The sequence below is a fragment of the Fusarium poae genome, chromosome 1 (genome assembly GCF_019609905.1).
Source record: "Fusarium poae strain DAOMC 252244 chromosome 1, whole genome shotgun sequence".
NCBI lineage: Eukaryota > Fungi > Ascomycota > Sordariomycetes > Hypocreales > Nectriaceae > Fusarium > Fusarium poae.
Window position 1 is genome coordinate 10272752 of NC_058399.1, and position 23066 is coordinate 10295817.

A 23066-nucleotide genomic window follows, 5' to 3' on the forward strand; every position below is an offset into this window, starting at 1 on the left:
GACTTCCTTTCATCCATCTCATGGCCAGGATAGGAACCGAGTGCCGAGTCAGTGACGTGACTAACGTGGGGTAATCACGGTTCGTCATCAACACGTAGGTAGTCAGTCAACTCACACTTTACATAAATCTTCTAACTAAATCGTTTCTAACTGAAACTAAACCTGAATCTATTCTAGTTAATCGAGTTCACAGGGATTTGAAAATGCATAATCTACCCGTCGAACTCGTCAACCACATTCTCACCTTCATCGACCCCGAAGCCGATCTACAAAGTCGCATCTACCAAGACCCTGCAAAGCTCTCGAGACCTGTCTCATCTGGACCAAATACACCTTTGAAGAATGCTTCGCTAGTCTGTCGTCTCTGGAGAACTTCTCTGATAAAACCTCTCTTTCGACATGTCGTCTGGTCCTTTTGGCGCTTCTTCAAGCCAACTACGCAAGACATCGTATCCGAAATCGAGGTCTTGAGTTTCATACGTCGCAACAACTTGTCATCCACTGTCGAGAGTTTCACCATTCTAATTGATGTTCCGAAAAAATCTGGTGAGATTCAAGATCCTGATGCCCAGTTCTGGGGAGTTTTGCCTCCTGCAGTGCTTCGACCAGAGGCACGTCCCACCATGTACTGGTCACACTCTGTGTCGGACAATGAGCGCGACGGCGACCACGAACAAATCAGATACATCCAGGACAGGATAGAGGTCTATCATGACAACAACTGGCTTTGGCATACTATATTCAACGTTATAGATCCTTTGCGTATCACATTAATCAGCCCAATAGACACTCTCGCCTGTCTTGTAAGCCGATCTGTCGATCTGTCGAGTAACTGGGCTTTCGATAACACCTACCATGTTCTATCGTTATCACGACCATCTCGTAGCCCCGGGCACAAGAGAGGATCAGATCTGCTACCGTCACAGCTAGCTGGACTGCGGGATCGTATACCTTGCGACTTATTTCACATCAGAGACTGGCCCTCACTTCTCATTAACGAAGGATCCTTTGCACCCGTCTACTCCACCTACGAATTCTTTCACTACTCGGCAGCAACTCTCCTCCCAGCTATTTTCGACAGTTCAGACCCTTCTTTTAGCATAATGTGCGAAAATCTCAAATCGCTATCATATATCGCTACGTTCCCTCTTTCCCACCAGATCTCGGACTTTCTCATCCCTCACTGTCCACCCGTTGAGCACCTGTTCGTGCAGCTCATGCCCAAGGACCGCGACTTTTGGGAAAGCAGCAGTCTTGCAAAGGTTAATCTTTCTGATCTGTGGCTCGAGTGCGATACATCATATGCTCTCCTCGTGCGCCAGATGCTGCAACCTGTTCCTCAGCAGGGTTGGCAAAGGTTGAGAGTATTTGAGTCGGGCGACAAGCCAGCTGAAGGCGTCTGGAGGATGAATACGTACGATGCCCAGATCAATGGCGTAAATGGGTGGAAGGAAGAAAGCGAGGGTGTTTTCGTCAAGGATGTTTCCCAAGACGACAGCCAAGAACAAGCAGAACAAGCTGCAGAAGATGAACTTTGAGGTTCTGAATCTCTGCAAGAGGAGGTTTGTTAACAATGATATCAGAGGGCGCATCTGACTTTTTTTTCTTTCTTTCTTTCTTTTTCTTTCTTTCTTACTTTCTTTCCTTACTTCGGGCTATTTTACCAAACGTTTTGCTGAATTTGGAATGACATGACGAACGTGGATGATTTCGATGGCACAGATTTCTATTAGCATTGGCTAAAACGTGAACTTGACATGCTCTGATATCTGGACGGGCTCTTGTGTGAATGATGGCGTGGCTAATTGTTTCTATGATCTATTTCTTATGCCTTATTACCAATCAAAAAGAGATGCAATCTGAGCAATAGTGCAACAGTACGTGAGAACAATAGTCAGAACAGTAACGCCATATGGCTTAGCATTAATATAAATCCTGTATGACAATAAAGGGAAATGATGCTAGGGTTAGCTGGCAACCGAGAACACACTGACGACTTACACAAACTCATGTAAATCCTTAGATTGTTCTTGATTAGCAGCTAACCCTAGGATCGTTCCCTTAACTATCATACAGGTTTTTGTTCATTCCATGCGACGTCTAACAATCGGCATCCATACGTATATCCTTCCAATCTACAAGCTCCTGGTGGAGCTTTAGCCATAACGAACTGACGGTACATGAAACTTAACCCAAAAATAAACGCCTCTACATGTGCCATGTAGTCTATATATATCTGATCCAACAGGCAGTATGTGGTGGCACGACACGGATCAACTGCCGTTACCTCTGCCATAACCGTTCCTCCAAACCCAAAACGCCATGTAAACAAACTGAAACTTAGTCATCATCGCTGTCAATATCGCCGTCCTTGTCACTGTCTGTGAAATCGGCAACTGGCTCCCTCGCTGCGTGCTCCTTCATCTCGCGATATGTGCTCCAAGTCAAGCCCAGGAAAGCCACGATAATCATCGCACCTCCAACAATGGCGGCAAAGCTCAAGGGCTCCCCGGTGATCATCCAATCAACGATGGCGACAAGAAAAATGGTGAGAAGCGCAGCCACCGACGACAGGACAGGCGATGTCAGGGAAATAAGAACGAGGAATGAACCGCTGAAGGTGGCGTTGGAAAGAACAGCAAGAAGGATGAGCCAGCAGGTCGAAGCTTCGGGTATCTCGAACTTTTCGATGTTAAAGAAATCAAGGAGTGGAAGAGGAATCCAAAGGACCGTGAGTGTGAAAAGACCGATCAAGGATCCGAACGTGTTGGCAAAAATCATGCCCCGACCAGGAGAGCAGCCCTCGGGCGGGCAGGCATATCTCTTGTACAAGACCTCGTAGAGACCATAGAGAACGGAACCGATGCCAATGACAAGGTTACCAAAGAATCTGTTACTAGCTTCGACGCTCTCGGCTCCCTCCTTGGTATCACCATAAGCAACGACGAGGACACCGCCAATAGCAATAAGAACGGCAACCGATTTATCGAGACGCAGTGGCTCATGAAGTAGTGGAACAGAAAAAACGTATGCGAAGAAGGCGGAGCAGTTGTAGATCGCCGTCAGATCCGAGGGCGTCGTCAGACTAACAGCAATGTACCAACTCAGCCCAGCGACGGTCAGGGCGCAGGTAATGATAGCGGTGAAACGAACAAAGTACCGGACGGGTCGGGCGCGGTGCTGGATCGATATATGGAATACATCGAGGGTCTGCTTCTCAATCATAATGGCAGTGGTGCGCAATTGGTGCTTGTGTCTTTTCCAGAAGATGGGCCATGGCACATCACGCTTCTGAAAGCGTAGAATAAGGAGCTGAATGGGCCATAAAACAACCCAAGAACCGTGAGTGAAATACATCATACAATATGCTTTGTCCCAGCCAAGATCATGTTGAATATATGCGCTCAGTTCCGTCTGGACGCAGAATGCGACCAAACTGACGATGAGGAAGAACCCTGCGTACGTGTACCTCTGCTTGGTCGAATCCGCGGCAGCTTCAGCAGCGGTTTGAGGGCTTCGGCTACGCATTGTGGATCGTCGGCTCATACTTGGACGTCCCATCATCTCATTTGGATGATAAGGGAGATCATCCTCGCTGGACGCCCTTGATCCCTGGCTGGGTCGTCGTCCGGTATCGCTGGTAGGCGAATAGCCAGCGCGACCGCGCTCGGGGTCATCCTCCTTAAAAAGAAGGGGTTCGCCAGACTTACCATCGCCGTGACGATGGTAGTTTGGGCGACGAAGATCATTGGGATTCATATCGTCCAACTCCAACCCTTCGCTATCAATTTTTGATTTTGACTTGGTATTCTTGGTGCGATTGTGGCGTTTCGTGTCAAGATCGGAAGCGTCGCTCGGATGGTCGGCGGTGCCACGGGCGCCAACAGTTCTTGGTCTGGCAGTAGAGGCTGAAGCTGGTTCGCATGTGGTATCGTCACTGGATGAGGTGGAAGAATCCGAATCCGAATCCGAATCTGAATCTAGGGATACTCGATCGCGACCTTGCAGGAGACTGGCCTCTTGTTCTCTGTTATTGCGGCGAGACATGGAGGGTAAAAAGGGAGGGACCGGGGAAGTACAAGTATATAAATATGTACAACAAAATAAAAATAAAAAGAGTGAAACGGTTTAGCTGGGATCAGCGGTTAGACCGGGTGTTTCTGGATATGGGTTACTTGTCGAATCGAAGCTGTCGTATTGGATCTGTGGTATGTAAAGGTGGTGTTGAAAAGCAGCCATGGCTAGTCCAGGGCGGAGACAAGCGGGTCCCAAGACCCCATTTTACAGGGGCCAAACTCGCAAGGGACCAACAGCGCGGGGAATTGGATGGCACGGGGGGACTAGGGGTGCCGTCATAATTCAGTTGGTTTGCATGGGGGTTATCTTGACTTTTTAAAGGCATTCATGGTGCCCGGTGAATAGACGGGACGGGAGGTTATCGCGGTTAGAGTATCCTAGAAACCATGACTCGACCGTTGGAAATCTTAACTTATAAACACTCATTTTTAGGAATAAAATACTTTATAGAGGCTGAGGCTTATTATGCACAAGATACTCACTACAAAAGTACTTTACCAAGAACCCATGTATGCACGCACAATAACAGGTTTTGACATATCTCTTAGATCTGGCTAAGATCTGATTGCGTGCTACACTATAACCGAGATAACAATGCCTAATGCCAAGGGAGTCACACCAACAAAATGACGCCTTGAAAGTCATGTGCCATCTTACATTCTCCCCACGCGCCCAATCCCAAGACATTTCATATGCAGTATCACTGTCAGATTCTATGTACATTTGATAATAATAAGACTGGAACTCCAAGAATAGCACGTGAGTCTCAGTCAGACGATGGATGTTACTATCTTAGTACCTACATACAATTACTTGGCCGATGCTCCAAACAGAGCCTCGTGCACATCATAAGTATACTCCAACTCCCCGTGCCAGTAATTAGTCGTGTCTGCCTTGGAGTACAGCCAGGCCTGGTCAAGTGCCTCAACCACTTCATCGGGAAGAGGTCCCTTCTCAAGAATCTCCAGGTTTTCCTCCAGCTGCTCCACCCTGGACATACCCAGAATAATTCCATCGTTGCCGTCCTTGATTTTCAGCTTGGAGTGGTGTACCATCCATCGCAGCGCTGTCTCCAGCATACTTAACCCATTCTTCTCCACGGCCTGCTCAATAACGTTAAGAGCCTTGAATGTGCTCTCTCTGAAGTAACGCTGTCGGTATGTATTACCGATGCCAGACTGGTCGGAGAAACGACCACTTTCGGGCTTGATGTCCATCGACTTGATCTTTCCGGATAAGAGACCACCAGCAATAGGGTTGTAAACGACAATATCGAGGCCGTATCTTCTGCAGGCCACAAAGAGCTCCGACTCGATGGAACGAGTGAGGCAGTTGTACATGCCCTGGTAGACTGTAGGTCGAACCCAGTTGTTGTACTTGCAGGTCATGACAACCTCGGCAACCTCGTACGCGGTGAAGTTGCTGATACCAAAGTTTACAAACTTTCCATCCTTGTGAAGCTTATTGATGGCCTCGAGGGTCTCAGCAAAAGGAACACCGCGGTCAGGACGGTGGAGGTAGAGAAGCTATTTGTACCATGTTAGTGCTTGCTAGTTTTATTGCTAGTCCACAGCTTACATCAATGCAGTCAGTTCCTAGCTCCTTCAGACTCGTCTCAACTGACTCAATGACCTTGTCGTAGGTGTTGTCGCGAGGGTCCTTGGGATACTTGACCTTGGTATCGAGGGTAAGTCCCCTCTCCTTCCATTTGGTCTCTTTACCAGTCCATCCCTCCTGGTTTCCGCCAACATACACACGCGCAGTGTCGATCTCACTGTAGCCCTTACTCTGGAAGACGTCGAGTGCCTTGTTAAAGGTCTCCGAGTCAAAGATACGAGCATCGAGCTTCTCACTGCCGGGAGGTCCAAAGGTCATAAGACCAAGGATAACGCGGGGCTTTACGCTTTGAGGTAGGAGAGGCATTGTGATGGTTGATGATATATTGATAATAGTAGTTATCGGGAACTGAAGCTTAAAGGAGGACGCCAGGTACTTTATAGTTATTCGAGAAAGGATGGAGCATCGGAGATGTGACTCTAAACTCCAGCTCCCCCATTCATCATCGCGCCTTTTGGTCGACCCTCGAACTCACCCCACCAACAATTGCGGTTTCGGGCGGGGTACAGCACGTTTCGGTTGAAGTCAAACGAGCGTCACTACAAAGGATGGCTGAGGTACAGGAAGTTTGTTTACTGGCTAGAGCAAGGATTGGTGGATTAATGTCATTGAATCATTGGTGAATGAGTGAAGGGAGTGAAAGAGGATCGGAAGCTCAAGCGAGCTATTGGATAGCTTCATGACGTAGGTGTTTCTCTATCGCTTAGCTACAAATATCTCGGGATGCAAAGCCGCATGGAATTGTTAGGCTTGGACCGATAAGAAGATATCAAGTATCTTAGAGATATCGGAACCAATAGGAGATAATCACTGCAATAATACTCAATATATATCTAGTCCTTTGTCCTAGCATCTACTCTCTAAATGGATCTCATTGAGGGCTGTGGAGACTAGGTAGGTATCTAACTAAGCCTGTATTCTCAGATATCAATAGACATGAATTTCTTCTCATATATCATTGAATATGGGAATCTTTCACCCAAATTTACTCTATAGGATATTTGAATTATATTATATGCGTACTAAGATAGGTAGGTAGTGAACCAAGATTCTGAGCCAGATTTCCTTCGTCCAAGTGGGATGGGAGTCTTGAGGCGTAACTAATTGATAGTCTCCACAGCGGATTAAGCACGATCGGTTAATTGTCGGCCAACATCCCGCAATTCAAACTCCAAAATCACAGCTTCGCGATTGGAGATTTCAAGATTCCGAATTGCCGTGTCGATATCCCACTTCCACCTGTGAATGCGACGTTTCAAACATGCTTTTGTAAGTATGAGCCACAAATCGTTAATACCTCGAATGTCAGCTAATACTTCCAGTTCCTTCTTCACATAGACTAATCCATCATGAGGGCGCAATTGGCCCGCCATGCTCGACGGGTCCTCATCCAGCAAGTCCGATCCCCGTCTTGCGCCGTCTATTCCACTCCCCTTCGCCGAACACGGTTACCTAGAACAATAAACAATGGCTACTCACGGCGATACTTCCTCGAAGCCCTGTTCTCTAAAGCACCCCGAGAGATTCGCCAACCCGAATTCGAACCAGGATGGCAGCAGATTATGATTTGGAGGAGTCGCATGCTCGACAACTTACGTCCTCCACCACCACAAGAGCTTGTTCAGGCCTGGAGGTCTTTCTTTGAAGGAAAGCTTTCCAGTCGAAGGCCATTGAACGGTACTCAGGCAATGCAATGCAGCCGACTGCTCCCTTACCTCGTGGCACAACGGCAATTTCCCTTTTCAGCAAAGATTGAGATCGCCGATGTTATAAATGCCCTCAACGTTCTTTGCAGACTTCGACCTCGCGAACGAACTACCGAACATCTTAACCTGGCCAATGCTCTTTGGACTGCCGTTGAAGATCCCCGGATGCACGAAAAACCCGGCTGGACAACTCGCGGTGGATTATGGTGTACCTTTATCGAAGTGCTGTGTCTCTACGGTGGATCAAAAGAGGCTCTCCAAATGATATACGATAAAAAGGACGAGGTAATGCAGTATTGCGACAAAAAAACGAAAAACCCGATATTATGGATGTGCCAGGGGTTGGCTCGAGAAGGCCACGAAGAGGATCTTGTCAACTTTGTCAACTGGGCGCAAGAAAATGGCTATCCATTTGAAAAACACATCCAGCGTGTAATGGTCAACTTCTTTGCTGAGAAGGACCGGGTCGAGGAGACGAAGTACTGGTTTGAGAAGCCTATTCTATCTGGAACTCGCTCCAACCTCGTCATACCACTCATCGCTCACTTCGCTGCCCGCAACAACCTCCAGGATTGGGCGGTTCCATATTTCCTTGAAATCGGCGAAATGCTCAACAAGAAGCCAGAAAAACATTACTGGGATAGCTTACTGCAGGCAATCCTCATCATCGGAAAAGGCCTGCCCGAAGTGGAAAAGATGATGTCCAGAATGGAAAGCTCACACGAGTCTTTCAAGTCTAACACGGCCACCATTAACAGCCTTCTTCGAGCTGGACTTGAGTTGAAAGACATGTTATTAGTCGAAGAGATTCTTTCGCTCGCTGCCGACAAGGGTATCCCAATTGATGGTGAATCTCACCTCATTCTCATGGAGATGCGACTTGAAGCGGGCTATATACCTGGTGTCCATGCGGCGTACAAGAAAGTTACGCACCATGAGCCCTGGCATGCTAAGCCTGATTTATGGTGGGACTTTGGCCGGCTGGTAAACAATTTCATGATGACTCTCACTACCCAGACGACACCAAATTTCAAGCTCATTGGTGAAATAGTCGAAATGTGCGAGGAGAATCAAGTGCTCCTCGAGCCTAGCACGGTGGCTTCTTTATGCATTCGGCTCTTGGAGAATGAGAAGCACTACGAAGTGATGGACATTCTATCTGTTCACGCCTTTCAGTTCAGTGCTGCCGAGCGAGAAACTATTCAGGAGGCATTTACCAACTTCTGTACGGATCTCAAAACAAGCACGTCAAGAGCATGGAATGGTTATCAAATCTTGCGACAGTTCTTCCAAGATCTCAGTTTCGACCACCGTGTGCAGCTTATGGAGTCATTCTTTGACCGCAAGCGTCCAGACATGGCATCTCATGTCTTTGGCCATATGCGACAGCATCGAAATAACGACTACCATCCTAAGCGGGAGACATACATCACCTTTTTCGAAAGATTCTCAAGGTGTCCTGATGACGAGTCCTTGGAAATTGTCCATAACATGTTGAAAATGGACACAACAGTGGTGCCCAACACTAAGCTTTACACTTCTCTCATGTTGGCCTACGCATCTTGTGGCAAGTCCAGTCAGGCATTGGACTTTTGGCAGTCAATCACAGCCTCTGCCGAAGGGCCATCTTATGCAAGTCTGGAAGCAGTCTTTTGGGCACTTGAGCGCACACCCAGAGGTTCAATTCAATCTCATCTCATTTGGAAACGAATTGAAAGCATGGAGGTAGACGTCCCTCGATCAGTATACAATGCCTACGTCGGCGCTGTTGCTGGTAGCGGAGAGCTGGAAAAGGTTCAGGATATGCTCATAAGGATGAGCGTGGTGACTGGACAGGAACCAGATGCAATGACGTGAGTTACCAAATACCCTTTCCCGATATGACAAGACAACTAACACGAAGCAGATTGGGCATTGCGTTCAATGCTCTTCCGGGACAGCAGCTACAAGCGGATTTGAAGGCATGGGCCCAGGGGCGATATTCTGAGGCGTGGGCCGCTCTCGAGTCAAAAGGCAAGCGACTTAACCAGGATTCGCTGTGTCAATACAAGCTCAATAGAATATTAAGAGCTTGAAATGTACCAAAATATGTCACATGAAAAGAAAGAGATGTATTGGATGTTGACAATTGTATCAATATGTTACATAGAGGTTTGAGGCTGTTATACATAAGACCACAAAAATAATGATCATGACATCATCCCATTCAACAGAACGCCAGTGTAGGAACAAGTTGTTTCCCGTTTTCTTTTCCCTTTATATACGACTGTTCTACTTTCGGTTCGCAAAGAAATCCTCACGGAGCATTTCGGGATGGGCGTGCACGCTGGGGTAGATACCCATTCCCTGAACTCGGCGGACCATCTTGGCCACCTTGCGCTGGTTGACGGGTCGAAGACGGGTGAGGTTGGAGTGATTGATCATTCCAGATGATGATGTGAAGTATTCAATGAGAGAGAAGTTCTTGGGGTGAATTAGCACCAGTGTATCAAGCGTACATGCTGATATAAACGCACCTTGTACATGTCAAGAGGCTTGATGCCGAGCGCATCGATAACGTCGCTGTTCCTTACCGACCTCTTCCTCCACTTTTGCATCTCGATAGGGCTCAGATCATGAGGCGAGTAGACATCTCCTGCCTGCCATCGTCGAGGCATTTGTCTGAGATAGTCGCCCGACATTTTCTGGTTCTTGAGAAAATCCATCTGGGCCGTCTTCTCCGCTGTGTAAGAGTTGTTCCGCGCCTTGTATCGCTCTATCAGTCTAGAAGCAGCATCTCCGCCGCGCGATGGCTTGTACCCGTGCCCACCAGCACGGTTATTACTGCTGCCGAGATTCGCAAGTCGCTGGTTATGTCCTACAAGAGGGACATCGCGGGGAGCAGCAGCAGGGGCTGTTGTGGAAAAGGGTCGAATGACTGTTCGCGCAATAGCCGAAGCTGTCGAGATGGTTGGTAGTCTTGGAGGCATCGTGGGCTGTTGCAATTGAAACCTGGGGATGTTGCGAGGCTCTAGAAGCTAATTTTGGTGATGTTCAATCGTTGGAGGTTTTTCGACGGGGCGGAATGTGGCGGGGTGAATTCCGCGTATCCACTCAGATTTTATCGTTGCAAATCCTACCTTTGAACTTTTGATAGTGGGACAGCAACTATTTACTCTACCAACGACGGCGACGACGCAAGCAGAAAAAGGCGGCCAGACATCTCATAATAATCCATCATTAGCGAGTGACGACTAGAAACCGTAATCATGGTCCGAAAACTCAAGCATCACGAGTCGAAGCTTCTGCGAAAGACAGACTTCATCACATACAAAGGCGACAATGGCCATCGCGACAAGGCCGTCATGCGACGGTACATGATCCAAAAGCCCGAGGACTACCACAAGTATAACCGTCTCTGTGGTGTACGTGTTCCCACATCGAGCGCTTACACACTTGCTAACAATTGCAGTCTCTGCGCCAACTCGCTCATCGTCTATCCCTCCTCCCTCCTGACAACGCAGCCCGCCGCAAGCACGAGGAGCTGCTTCTCAACAAGCTCTACGACATGGGCGTTCTTTCATCCTCCTCAAAGCTTTCCGCCATCGAGAACAGCGTCACCGTCAGCGCCTTTGCGCGCCGCCGACTTCCCGTCCTCATGACCAGACTACGCATGGCTGAGACTGTGCAGGCAGCGACCAAGATGATTGAGCAGGGCCACGTGCGCGTGGGAACCGAGACAGTCACCGACCCGGCCTACCTAGTTACGAGAGGTATGGAGGACTTTGTGACATGGACTGTGGGCAGCAAGATCAAGAGGAACATCATGAAGTACCGAGACCAGCTTGATGATTTCGAGTTGCTGTAGTTGGAGTGTCTTTAAGCATTGGCTGTTGAAAGGTGAAAATTGGGGAGGAAAATGCATTGGACGATTGGAGTTTGGGCGTCTTTGTATTGCGATCTTCTAAGGGCAACTACTATGGTGAAGCTCAGAGTTTGGAGGTGATGCAGATTTACATTTAACAAAATTTGCCAAAGCTATTCAGTTGATTCGTCTGTCTGTAATTATAGTATAGTGTATAGCAGCTTGTGGTCAAGCCCTGCGTCTACTCTACCCCTGATGTTTCCACTGTCATGCTTGGTTACCAACGGAATATCTTATACAAATGGCGCCATTGAGGGGGTGATAGAAGAGATCTCCCGAGTCTTATCGAACATGCTTACCTTGGGAGAAAGAGCAGAGGTCAAAGATGGACATGCATAATAGTAAGTAGGTACTGCTCTTGTAATAGAAGAGACTATATCTAGAGAATGCATGGGGAAAGATGTTTAATAGCTCACGACAATCGTATTAGATGTATTATCTTTCCGCCTCAACAATCGTCTATCTATTGCTACATATGAAAGAGTGTTGGCAACAAGACTAACAATGTGACTGCCGGCCCCGCGGCTCCGTCTCCGGAACGCGGAAACCTTACAAAACGAGCCGAGTTCCGTGTGGGTGACCATGTCCAAAAGTCCCTTATATAAAGCAGTACCCTCTTTCTTTTTCACATGTACTAGCTCGAATCTGAGTGTCTTGTCTTCAATCCCAGTGCCCATCATGGCAGTCCTTTCAACCATCAAAGAGCTCGCTGAGCAGCTCATTGACCCTTATCTATTCATGAGCATAGCTATGCGTTTCCTCCCTGGCACAATTCTCGAAGTGATCAGAAATAAAGATTTCCGTACTCTGTTCTCACCATCTCGGTTCAAGGAGGCTTGGTTTGGAAACTTTTGGGCCTTTATAGGCCCCCAGGTGAAGGCCAACGCGGAGGCCAAAGTTATCCCACTGCTCGAAGGACGAGTAAAGAATGGTCGCATGGGAGATGAGGTTGTCGAGAGGCCCATCAACGGAGTTGTTCTCGAGATTGGTGCGGGGACCGGAATGTGGGCGGATGTGTTTGCCAAAGTTAACGTCGGGGTGAACGCAGCGGAGGGTGATGATGGGGAACTCAGACGAAGAAAAGGAGAAGAAAGTGGTTTGACTCGTGTATACGGCATTGAACCCAACCCCAAATCTGCAGCTACTCTACGACGACGGGTGAAGGAGATTGGACTTGACGGTGTTTATGAGGTTGTCCCAGTGGGCATCGAATCCATCAATGACCCGAAAGCGTGGGATGGCCGGATCGAGCCTGAGAGCGTCGACTGCATCGTCACTATTCTGTGTCTCTGCAGTATCCCTGAGCCTGAGAAGAACATCAAACTTCTGTACCAAAGTCTCAAGAAAGGTGGCAGGTGGTATGCGTATGAGCATGTGCGTATTGATGAGAGTAGGAGCTTCTTTTTGCGAGCATATCAATGTGAGTCAATTATTCCTAATCCCACCTGGGCAATTGCTGACAATGATCAGGGGTCACTGGACTCGTGTGGTCCCAGGTCATGGGTTCATGCCGAATCTGCCGATCGACTGGCAAAACATTGAGAGAAGCTGGTCCATGGGAAAAGATCGATCTAGCGCCACCAGTAGGAGAGGCAAGATTCCGTCTTCTTCCCCATGTTCTGGGAACACTGACAAAGTAGGTGTGCGAGAGTTTTGAGCTTCTGAGTACTGAGCAACATGAAATGAAAAAAATGAGCTATGCATTATGAATATGAAGGGTATCAAATCGAAAGCATTAACGCCTTACAACTCATCATCATCGTCGTCGTCTGACAGGAATATCGACGTTCGTATACTAGATCCTGCGCCTTCCGTCTTGACTTTCTTCTCTTGTTCAGCCTTTATGTTGGGAATTTCAGTTTTGATGCTTTCCCTCTTCCACATGTTCTCCTTGTTGTCCTTGATATCTTCGTCTTTAAGGGCAGAACCGATGTCCATTTTCTCGTCTTTGACTTCTTCCTTTGTACCTAGATCGCCCGACTCATCCTTGGTAACATCTCTCGCATCCTCTTCCTTAATAATCCCCTCTTTGATGAGCTTGGCTTCTCTCTTCTTGTAGAACAGATCTAGACAATTGCGCCTTGCCTCCTGCGTCCAGCTTTCCACCACGAGTGCAAATTCTGTCGCGTTGGCGAAACCAAATTCCTTGGCCATCTCGCAAAATTGTCGCAGCTTCGCCTCTTCGGGTGGATTGTATTTGCCAAATAGACCTTCACCACGTTCGTTACCAGAATCCGCAAAGAGGACACTCTGACCCTCTTGGGTAGAATACGAATTCATGGCTGCCCGCCGCGAGAGTTTTTCTTCGATCTTGGACGATCCAATCACCTCACTGTTGTCGTGTGTATACTCGACACCGGCAGAAGTGAGGATGGCTTGTATCGCATCGCTTTTGGGCTTTTTGGCCTTTTTAGAATCTAGCATCCGCTGCTGGTTCTCCGCTGTCAGAAGCGAGGCAAGTTGGCTCATACCGCCATCTTCAGCGTCCGACGCTTCATTCTTGATAATACCAAGGTCCTCTTCATCCTTGGCTGCCTTTTCCATGTCGACGTCGACAAGATGCACACCCGCTTTGGCCTCGGCAATATTGGTTTTATTGACAATGTCTTGGAGCAGGCCGCTGTCATTGTGATATGTAAAGATGTTGGCAAGTCCAAAGATCTCGCCCTTTCGGTCTGTATCCTGCTGAACACCCTTGAAGTAACGACGCTCGGATGATGCAGTGTAGCCAATATTCGCTTGCTGTTGCTTGTAAATTTGCCGCGCGTAAACGATTTCTTCAACTGTGCCGAGCGAGATAAGACGAAAGACTTCGACGTCGCGAGTCTGACCAATACGGTAGGCTCGATCTTGCGCTTGAAGATCATAAGACGGATTCCAGTGAGGGTCGATGATAACGACCTTGTTCGCAGATGTGATATTGAGGCCGACACCTCCGGCTTTGGTCGATATGAGAAAAACGAATTGCGTTGGGTCGGAGTTGAACGTGTCAACAACCTCCTGACGTGCTTCGTAACTCAATGAGCCATCCAAATAACTGACTGTGTAGCTCGTATTGGTGAAGAGATGCTGCAGAATGCGTAGAAGGCGCACACTGTGAGAAAACACCAACACCTTGTCGCCATTGGTATGCCAGAACTTGAGCAGTTTCTTCAAAACTTTCCATTTTCCACAGAATTCGGGGTTGACCAGGTTCTGAATCCGATCCCTTTTTTCGTAGACGTATTTCCAGGTATCTGGTAAACAGGTCCGAAGTGTTTTCATATCTGTGTCGTGTTTTGCTTCTAGGTCAGTCGTCTGAGGCACGAGAAGAGTCAGATGGTTGGCAAGCTTCTGCAGAACCATCATGCTGGGAAAGACGATGTTCTGCCATCGCTTGCCATCAGAAAGAAAGGTATTGCAACACCATCCTTTCTTCTTGCCTCCACAGCATGGTTCTGAAAGAGTTCGAATGAGCTCGATATCCGCACTGCTGAGGAAATTCTCGTAAGCGTCCCTCTGAAAATCCGTCAAGGGGCAAAAGACGACTCGGTCTGTCTTCTTGGGCAACTGATGCGCTATGATGGTTTTCATTCGCCGAAGAAAGTATTGGGGTAGAAGATTGTGGACCAGTTTGTCGGCTGTTGTCCTCGCCAGACTGAGTTGTGCTCCGGTTGCATCATGAGACTGTCCAACAGTCAGTGGCTTAGTTACCGTCTGCGTCCATTCAGGAAGGGTCCCGAAGTGGCCAGGGTTGGTCCAGTCTAGAAGTGTCCAGAGTTCCTCGTATCGGTTCTGGATCGCCGTGCCAGTCAAGCCGATACGACAAAGTGCGTTGATCTCGTTCAGAGCCTTGGTAGTCTCGGAGGACCTGTCTTTTAGCCTGTGGCATTCGTCCGCAATCACTGCGTCCCACTGGACCAAGTTGATAGAACTCCGACTGTTCTTGTATGTGTCATAAGTGGTGATCATAATCTCGACTCGACCCGCACGAGCAGTACTCAGAGCGTCCTCTTTGTTGGCTCCATGAAACAGGTCGGTATGCCACCAGCCCCAACGATCCAACTCATTCTTCCAATTCATAATCAGAGATCCAGGGCATATAATGAGTACTCTTGGGTACCATCGATCAGGGTACTGACGAATCTGCCGTAGTCGTTTGGCGTCACGCTCGTCACCAGTCTTACCAAATGCAACAGTTAAAAAAGCCGCCACTTGCACTGTCTTGCCAAGACCCATGTCATCGCCCAGTATGCCGCCTTCTTGGTAGACAAATTTCCTGTGAAGGAAGGATGCGCCAGCAACTTGGTAGTCTCGAAGGTACTGTGCGATAGATGCCGGGATGAGGCCTGCGGATTGGGGTAGTTCAATATCCTTGTACGGTCGTGAAGGCTTGATACCACTACTCTCGGGAAATTTTGGTCGTTCTTCTAATTCTCTGAGTCGTCCTGTCTCTTCAAAATGAATCCCAGAGTAGTCCGGGGGTACCATCAAAGCAGCGTCATGGTGGAGTTTCCTCTTATTGTCAAACTGTCGCCTGCGTTCGATGAGATATTCAGGTATGTCTGCCAATTCAAAGTCCTCCTCAGGGGCTTCATTTTTTGCATCAGCATCTTGTCCTCCTTTCTTCCGCGTTGACTTTCTTTTGCCACGGCGCTTTTTTGGCTTGGTCGGCAGATCATCCTCATCGCCTGTCCACTCAACCTTCTCTTCAATTTCGGTTTCATGTTTCCTTTTCTGAGCTGATTTTGAAGGAGTAGGACTGTTCACGCCGGGTTCCGAAGCCGTGTCATCATCGTCAAGTATTTCTATTACTTCTGGCTGTGATAGAGGCATATCGGAGGGTGAGAGTGATGGTTTAAGTGCATGGTTCGTGAAACGCGTAGTAACGCGGTCTAATCATGATGTAGGAGCGAAAACACGTGATTATATATTAAGCTTTAATAGGAATGAGATACATGCTTTTCTTAATTTATGCAACAAAAGTCAATTCATGTTCAATCAACATAAGAGCAAGACATTTTGTTTCATCTCGAATATTTAGTACTAATGTAGGTATGTACAGCTAATAACATGCATAAAACAAGACTCCACATTCGCATTGATCTGGAATCAAACAACAAACTGCACCGCCACAAGATCCGCTGCAAGCAAGTGCTGCGCTGGCAAATCCAAATGATCCTATCGCCAATCGAAAACTTTGAATCCTCCAGACAAGGTCTTAATCATTGGAGTACTATCGAATGATAAATTGCGCTTCTGTGGCTAGAAACCTTCGAAGAGCTCAGAACGTAAATGCATGCACTTTGGCGTTCTATCTAGTTCTTTACATCAGTACAAGGTTTAAGTTGACAGGACCTTATTCCTGATAGCAATCAATGGAAAAGATTATCCGTCCAAGTAGAGACACCCATGTCGCTCATCTGCCGATGGGTTACGAGGCGGGTCTGCCAAGAAGCCTGGGTCACATCACTCATACAGACAGACAGACATACAATCACCATGTTACGACGACAAAGACAATAAAATTTAGATGTCAAGGAAACGTTGGATTGACGGGTATCGAATTAATTACTAAAAAGCCCAATGCATTATGCCTTGAGAGCCAATCCAGCATGCGCCTCCATCCGCAAATAAACAAAAAAAATAAGGAACTGGTATCGCATCGCGTCCATGCCTGTCGTAAAATCGGCATCCAAACTCGTAAGCGCGGATCACCGGCGTAAGGTATCAAAGCGAAGCCAAGGTTGCGCAAACAGAAACACAAAACTTCCGGACGAATGCGCCTTCCCGGTTGACACGGCAGTCATTGGTGTCTTGGCCGTCAGACAGAATGTCGCATGGTCCAGGACAACCGATGGCTGGCCAGTTGTTGTCGGTGGTTGGAAAGCGGGGTACTCATTAAGTCATTTGGGAAGCGCCGTAGCCCTGAGAAGTCAAGTGCGGTAAGGCTTAGTACTTCAGGATGATGTATAGAGCGTGGATGATACCGGGAATGTAACCTGAGGGCGAGTTAGTCAACTGCTGAGCAACACGTGTGTGTAGATGATTTTGAGTGCCGACGCGAGCCTGCGCCGGAGGGATCGGGTGCAGGGGTTGAATTGATAAATGACTTACCCAGAATGGTGAGAAGGATGTTGATGAAGAAGTCGGCACCGCAACCACGCTCGAGGAAGACACCAACGGGAGGAAGGATGATGGCAAGGAGGATCTTGCAAATGTCGCTGAAGGGGATGTTAGTACATGTCGTGATGCTTCTATTTCCTGTGCCTGTATTCTCAACAGCTCGAGAGGACCATCCTGCGATATCTTGCGACAGCGTTGACTGCGGATCGCTCGGGATGACGTCGTCGTTCAATCGAGAATACTGTAAGAAGTCGGCTTACCTAGCGGTGAAAGGCATTCTGTCGGTTGTGAAGACGAGGAATTACTCGAAAATGTGTGATGTGGTAGTAGTTGGAAAGTTGTTTAGAGAATTTTGTTAGACTTTGGATTGTTATAGGATGGGAGAAAAGGTTTGGTAGATTGGAGGGAACCAGAGTCTTTTATACAGACTCGGTCATCCACGGACCAAGCATGGCATAACATCACATCACATCACACACCCAAACCCAAGGAAGGTTCGGTCCCTAGGTAGGTACCTTAGTACTGTACCTACCTGCTCTGCTAATCACTGTTTCCAACTTTCCCTGACCAAGCAACGGCAAGAGTGTCCGCGCAACCTCAACTGCACCTACACTCTGGGCACTGCGTCATCGACCTAACAAGGATGTGGCAAGCCACAGGGACAACATCTCGCTACGAGCCAGTCGTAGGCCAAGCAAACGCTGCCCTGCTTGGTCAATTTTAACCGCCTGACCTGAAGTACAGAAGGTACAGCAAGCTTGAGTGAGGTCGGGCTAGCCCGGCCCCCCCAGTCATGTTGTATTAGTCGCAGCTTTGACAGGGGTTGTTATAGCTACGTCATGAGGCGCATGTCTTGGTGTGGCTGGGTCGAACCATTTCACCAACGATAACGAGCCTAAACACCATCAAAGGCTGCGATAAACGAAAGGATTCGTCAATCGATATTCGTTGATCTTTGTGGCTGAGTTTTCGGACATTTTGGTCTTATGATGCCAATTAAGACCTCAAATCTCGATATTCATCTCAATTAACCATTCTCGCATTCAATTACATTTCTTTGCATGAGCCTCAGCCTCTCGGACATCGTAAGCGATTTGTCAAGGCGTTGCAGATTATTGAGATATGCAGTGTGCCTGATAACAAGATTACCTGACACACTATTGTCGTAATGAGTACGTTACTGGGCAAACTGGCTTGAGTACCACCACAAGGTCAAAGATGCCGAGTCTACCGACACCCAAGACTTAGCGGCAAGGTCAATTCAACATACCCTACCAAAAAAGGAAATATGATTGCTACTAGACTTCTCTTTTGCCATGCTTCTTTCAACCTTCCTTGCTGTCTGTGCCCACTGAAAATTCTTCCTGATTTTCTTTAGACGTGGCTTATCAAGTCTTGTACTAAATTCAGCTTGGCTCTTGGCTGCTCTTGGCTCGGTTAATGCTGAATTGTTCAGTCTTTTTCATGTTTCAAAAAAATCACTTGAGGCTACGGATACGCGTCAGTGCCAAGCATCTACTCAAGTCCCAAGTCCTTGCATCACGGCCTCACCGGCACTCAAGTGGAGGGCCAAGAGAGAACAGCTCGGCAGCCCCCTTTTAGCAAATCTAGATTCGCCTTTGCATCTGCTAGAGGGATACAATAAACACAGAGACAAGTTGTTCGTGCCAAACGTCGTGACGAAAATGATCCCATCTCAAAGTTAAACTTGACGTTATGATATCAGCAGAGAGTAGGATGATATCAGCGTCAGCACATGAAATCCGGGGTCATAGACTAACTAAAGTTTGGAACCATGGAACCCTAGATGCAGGGCTACGTGCTGTGTTGGTACGGTTCGTCCAATAAAGATTAGTCCTGCTCTTGATCTTTTACCCAGGCAAGGATCATTCTACTGTACAATTCTCCGCTAAGCAGCAGCACAACCATTGCAGCACGGGCGAGCAAGTGCGAACTTATCAAAACATCAACTTCAAGAATCGCACCTTTAGCATCCGCGCATAGGTAGTCCAGTTATTAAACGAAACCACTCTTTGTTATTGATCTTTCGTCCAGTATTGCGTCGAACCTTATAACTATTTAAAATGCTCTTTGCAATTTATACTTAGATACTTTACATTCTTAGGTCTGGATAACAACTCCAGCTTTGGTCTTCTTGCTCTTTTCACTTCCATGGTCAACACCAACCCGATCCAGACACCATCGCCATAAGTCTCGCAAATTCTCATCTAGACTCTCTTCTATCATGAAGACTACATACCTTCGTACGTTGACAAAATTCTTGAAAGAATGTCTAGAGCTACCTGTGGCGTTGAAAAGTGATTTGGGGCTGCTTGGATAAGGACTAATGATCCAATCATAGTCATGCACTGTAATATAAGCTTAATTCACATGTCGTCGCTTACATTCGTTCCTATCTCCAGCATCCCAGCAGAGTCTAATTGATACTTTGGTCAGCTCTTGAGTATAGCGTTAACCGTTGATTGGAACCGACCTACCGGGAAGAGTGAATATCCCCCGTGGCAAGCTGCGGAAGGGTGTACCTGAGAAACTCTTGTGTTGCATGATGCCCCTGACTAGTCTGTGTGTGTGTCGGGTGATGTGTTGGATCTCGTGGAATGGATTTCGAACCCCAACTGCCTGTTCTTCCCTCCCAAGTTTTTGAGTTCTTGGATGGTCACTGTCTTTCAGATGAATTGGAGGAGCTTCATGTCACATCCTACTTGTATACGTTGTAAATCCGGTCCTCTTTGGGCGGAAAGTTTCAACAAGTATGATGTGAGCATACAAACATGGCGGATGACATAACAGTTACTCACAGTTACTCACAGTTATCCTCTTCTAAACCTAATTGATGGTTTTCTTGGCTCTTTATTACTTAACCCCGCGGACCGCAGTTATATTGTACGAGTTCACAGGCGTTAGACTGTAGAGGTGACTACTAAACAACTTGTGTATTATCTGTTGCGTAATAAGCTCTCCCTCTTCAGACAGAGCTCTCTGGATATGTTTAGAATATGGTTAACATTAATACAAAATTGCCCGGACATATCCCACCTCGTCAATCTTGGATCTGGGGATGCACTCCATTCTCATCGACTTCTCAGCCCATCGTCGCGCCTTTTGTTGTCATTGAGCTGCCTGGTCGGATCGACAAGACTTTGGTACTCCTTCGTGCAGCATTTCGTCTCATCATGAACAACAATCCTTTAAATAGCTCGATCTATTACTACATGGTATACATTACGATAGGCATATCATATTCCAGAGCAGTAACAGCGTGTTCGCACATATTCGCTTACAGTATTAAGAACTACAATTGCGACTTGCATCTCTGTCTGCATCGTGCTATCCAAGAAGAGGGAAGGGCTGAATTGACCTTCATACACAAGTCCTCTGTGATGGGTGTTTTGAGGCTCTGGACTCACTTTCACCAGATCAAGACGCCCATGACGGAGGAAATGTCTTAAGCCATGACAGGAACTCTCACTGATATATGTGTTTAGGTTCCAGTATCGCCGACATGGCGGCTTGAACCAACCGTTTATTCTCGGTGAGTGACTAATTCTGCGGCCACAAACCATAACAGACCGATGTCGCAAGGGGAAGAACGACACAAGCATGCCTACTCAGACGGCCTTGAGACTCTATAAATTCGATAATTAAAACTTGTGCTGCAATTTCTTTGTTCCCCCTTTAACTCAAACCATTCATCTCACTTGGTCAACTCCTTTGTAACAAGCACCCAACTTGCAATAATCATCATGGCCGAAAAAAGGATTCTGATTCTTGGAAGCGGTATGGTTGCAAAGCCATGCGTCGACTACCTGCTCCGGAGCCCAAACAACACCCTCACCGTTGGTTAGTATTCCTCTTATCACCATCGTTAGTCTGCTGTGCTTACAATCTGTACACCAGCCTGCCGCACTCTTTCCTCTGCCCAGAAAGTTGCCGCCGGGCGTGATCGTGTCGAAGCTGTCTCCCTTGATGTAGCCTCTCCGGAACTTGACCGCTACGTTGCAGGTCATGACTGCGTGATATCTCTTGTGCCATTTATCCATCATGCCCATGTGGTTCGGTCGGCTATCCGGGGCAAGACCAATGTGGTTACGACAAGCTACGTGTCTCCTGCCATTCGTGAACTCGAACACGAGGCAAAACAGGCTGGTATCACCGTTTTGAACGAGGTTGGTGTCGACCCTGGTGTCGACCACTTGTACGCCATCAAGACCATCAATGAAGTTCACGACAAGGGTGGAAAGGTATAATTTAACGAAAAACATTTTTCTCATTGCTTATCAAGTTAGGTCCTCGAGTTCTACTCGTATTGTGGCGGTATCCCGGCTCCTGAAGCATCAGACAATCCTCTGCGTTTCAAAGTGGGTTAAGCTCTTTCTGTGAAACCGTCCACACTCCTCTAACCGTATTTCTGTTAGTTCTCTTGGTCACCTCGTGGTGCTTTGCTCTCACAGCACAATTCTGCCAGGTTTCTTCAAGATGGAAATATCGTTGAAATCTCCAACAAGGACTTGATGAGCACGGCAGTACCGTACCATGTTGTCGATGGATACTCATTCCTTGCCTACCCTAACCGAGACTCTGTGCCGTTTAGAGAAGCCTATCGAATCCCCGAAGCCCAAACAGTCATCAGGGGCTCTCTCCGATATGAAGGCAACCCGGCTCTAGTCAAAGCCCTCATCGACCTTGGATGGCTTGACACAACCATCAAGGACTGGCTACAGGACGGAATGTCGTGGGCCGAGATCCAGCAGAAGGTCACTGGAGCAGCCTCCACTACTGAGACTGATCTCGTGGCTAGAGTGGATGAACTTTGCACTTTCTCTTCCCCCGACCAGCGCGGCAAGGTCTTAGCTGGTCTCAAGTGGATGGGTTTGTTCTCGGGCGATGTGCCTACCACCCGGGGAACACTTCTCGATACACTCTCCGATCAACTCCACAAGCTTTGCAGCTTTGGACCCGGTGAGCGTGATTTGGTGATGCTCCAGCACAAATTCGTTGTCGAGTGGAAGGATGGTACTAAGGTCAGTGTATATCAACTCTACTCCATATATAACAGAAGTCACTGACAGCCGTGAAAAAGGACACCATCACATCAACTCTCGAGCTTTTTGGAGAACCTAACGGCTATTCAGCTATGTCGAAGTCTGTTGGATTAACGTGCGGAATTGCCACCCAGATCTTACTGAACGGCGACCCGGCCTTTAACAAGCCTGGTGTAATTGCGCCTTACTCCCGAGAAATTTGCGAGCCCATCCGAACCGAAATTGAGGCAGAAGGTATCAAGCTGGTCGAAAAGGTTTTGTAGGGCCAATTAGTAACTCAAAGTCTGGCACTATCAAAAACGTTGGTTTTTCTGTTCAAGTGCCAGTAGAGATAGCTTAGGCTCTATAGTTACTAGGCAAGGTAGATTTTGTCTGTTTGATAAAGGACACAGGCTTTATTTCTCGGATCAAGTACAACTACAGCCCAAAAAAAATACTATGTTTTTACTATAAAAGTAACTTGTTCTTTATTACATTCAGTACCACTACAGGATTTGACGTATGCAAACTAGGTACATTAAGAGATATGTTGTATGTACCGGCCAACTGGATGTTAGACTGTGATGTTGTGACAGTGATCCAATAGGTCTCGGA

General features: G+C 47.5%; 10 protein-coding genes across 10 annotated transcripts; 5 read left to right on the forward strand and 5 right to left on the reverse strand.

Annotated features, from left to right (window-relative positions):
• Positions 1-203: 203 nt before the first annotated feature.
• On the forward strand, positions 204-1538 carry FPOAC1_003310 (uncharacterized protein; the record flags this gene model as incomplete). The annotated part of the gene is made up of 1 exon (XM_044847877.1): positions 204-1538. The coding sequence occupies one exon, from the start codon at positions 204-206 to the stop codon at positions 1536-1538; it is 1335 nt and encodes a 444-aa protein (XP_044713793.1).
• An 802-nt stretch (positions 1539-2340) lies between these two features.
• FPOAC1_003311 (uncharacterized protein) lies at positions 2341-4047 on the reverse strand (the record flags this gene model as incomplete). Its single annotated transcript, XM_044847878.1, has 1 exon — positions 2341-4047. One exon carries the CDS (start codon positions 4045-4047, stop codon positions 2341-2343), a length of 1707 nt encoding a protein of 568 aa, XP_044713794.1.
• An 839-nt stretch (positions 4048-4886) lies between these two features.
• Positions 4887-6000, reverse strand: FPOAC1_003312 (uncharacterized protein; the record flags this gene model as incomplete). Its single annotated transcript, XM_044847879.1, has 2 exons — positions 4887-5603; positions 5656-6000. 2 exons carry the CDS (start codon positions 5998-6000, stop codon positions 4887-4889), a joined length of 1062 nt encoding a protein of 353 aa, XP_044713795.1.
• Positions 6001-7043: 1043 nt separating this feature from the next.
• On the forward strand, positions 7044-9475 carry FPOAC1_003313 (uncharacterized protein; the record flags this gene model as incomplete). The annotated part of the gene is made up of 2 exons (XM_044847880.1): positions 7044-9253; positions 9307-9475. 2 exons carry the CDS (start codon positions 7044-7046, stop codon positions 9473-9475), a joined length of 2379 nt encoding a protein of 792 aa, XP_044713796.1.
• Positions 9476-9671: 196 nt separating this feature from the next.
• On the reverse strand, positions 9672-10369 carry FPOAC1_003314 (uncharacterized protein; the record flags this gene model as incomplete). Its single annotated transcript, XM_044847881.1, has 2 exons — positions 9672-9863; positions 9917-10369. 2 exons carry the CDS (start codon positions 10367-10369, stop codon positions 9672-9674), a joined length of 645 nt encoding a protein of 214 aa, XP_044713797.1.
• A 279-nt stretch (positions 10370-10648) lies between these two features.
• Positions 10649-11247, forward strand: IMP3 (Small subunit (SSU) processome component; the record flags this gene model as incomplete). Its single annotated transcript, XM_044847882.1, has 2 exons — positions 10649-10804; positions 10852-11247. The coding sequence occupies 2 exons, from the start codon at positions 10649-10651 to the stop codon at positions 11245-11247; spliced, it is 552 nt and encodes a 183-aa protein (XP_044713798.1).
• Positions 11248-11982: 735 nt separating this feature from the next.
• FPOAC1_003316 (uncharacterized protein) lies at positions 11983-12944 on the forward strand (the record flags this gene model as incomplete). The annotated part of the gene is made up of 2 exons (XM_044847883.1): positions 11983-12724; positions 12775-12944. The coding sequence occupies 2 exons, from the start codon at positions 11983-11985 to the stop codon at positions 12942-12944; spliced, it is 912 nt and encodes a 303-aa protein (XP_044713799.1).
• Positions 12945-13047: 103 nt separating this feature from the next.
• On the reverse strand, positions 13048-16119 carry FPOAC1_003317 (uncharacterized protein; the record flags this gene model as incomplete). Its single annotated transcript, XM_044847884.1, has 1 exon — positions 13048-16119. The coding sequence occupies one exon, from the start codon at positions 16117-16119 to the stop codon at positions 13048-13050; it is 3072 nt and encodes a 1023-aa protein (XP_044713800.1).
• A 1116-nt stretch (positions 16120-17235) lies between these two features.
• PMP3 (plasma membrane proteolipid Pmp3) lies at positions 17236-17686 on the reverse strand (the record flags this gene model as incomplete). The annotated part of the gene is made up of 3 exons (XM_044847885.1): positions 17236-17285; positions 17401-17507; positions 17670-17686. The coding sequence occupies 3 exons, from the start codon at positions 17684-17686 to the stop codon at positions 17236-17238; spliced, it is 174 nt and encodes a 57-aa protein (XP_044713801.1).
• Positions 17687-21173: 3487 nt separating this feature from the next.
• On the forward strand, positions 21174-22735 carry FPOAC1_003319 (uncharacterized protein; the record flags this gene model as incomplete). The annotated part of the gene is made up of 5 exons (XM_044847886.1): positions 21174-21270; positions 21328-21671; positions 21717-21788; positions 21846-22451; positions 22511-22735. 5 exons carry the CDS (start codon positions 21174-21176, stop codon positions 22733-22735), a joined length of 1344 nt encoding a protein of 447 aa, XP_044713802.1.
• Positions 22736-23066: the final 331 nt, after the last annotated feature.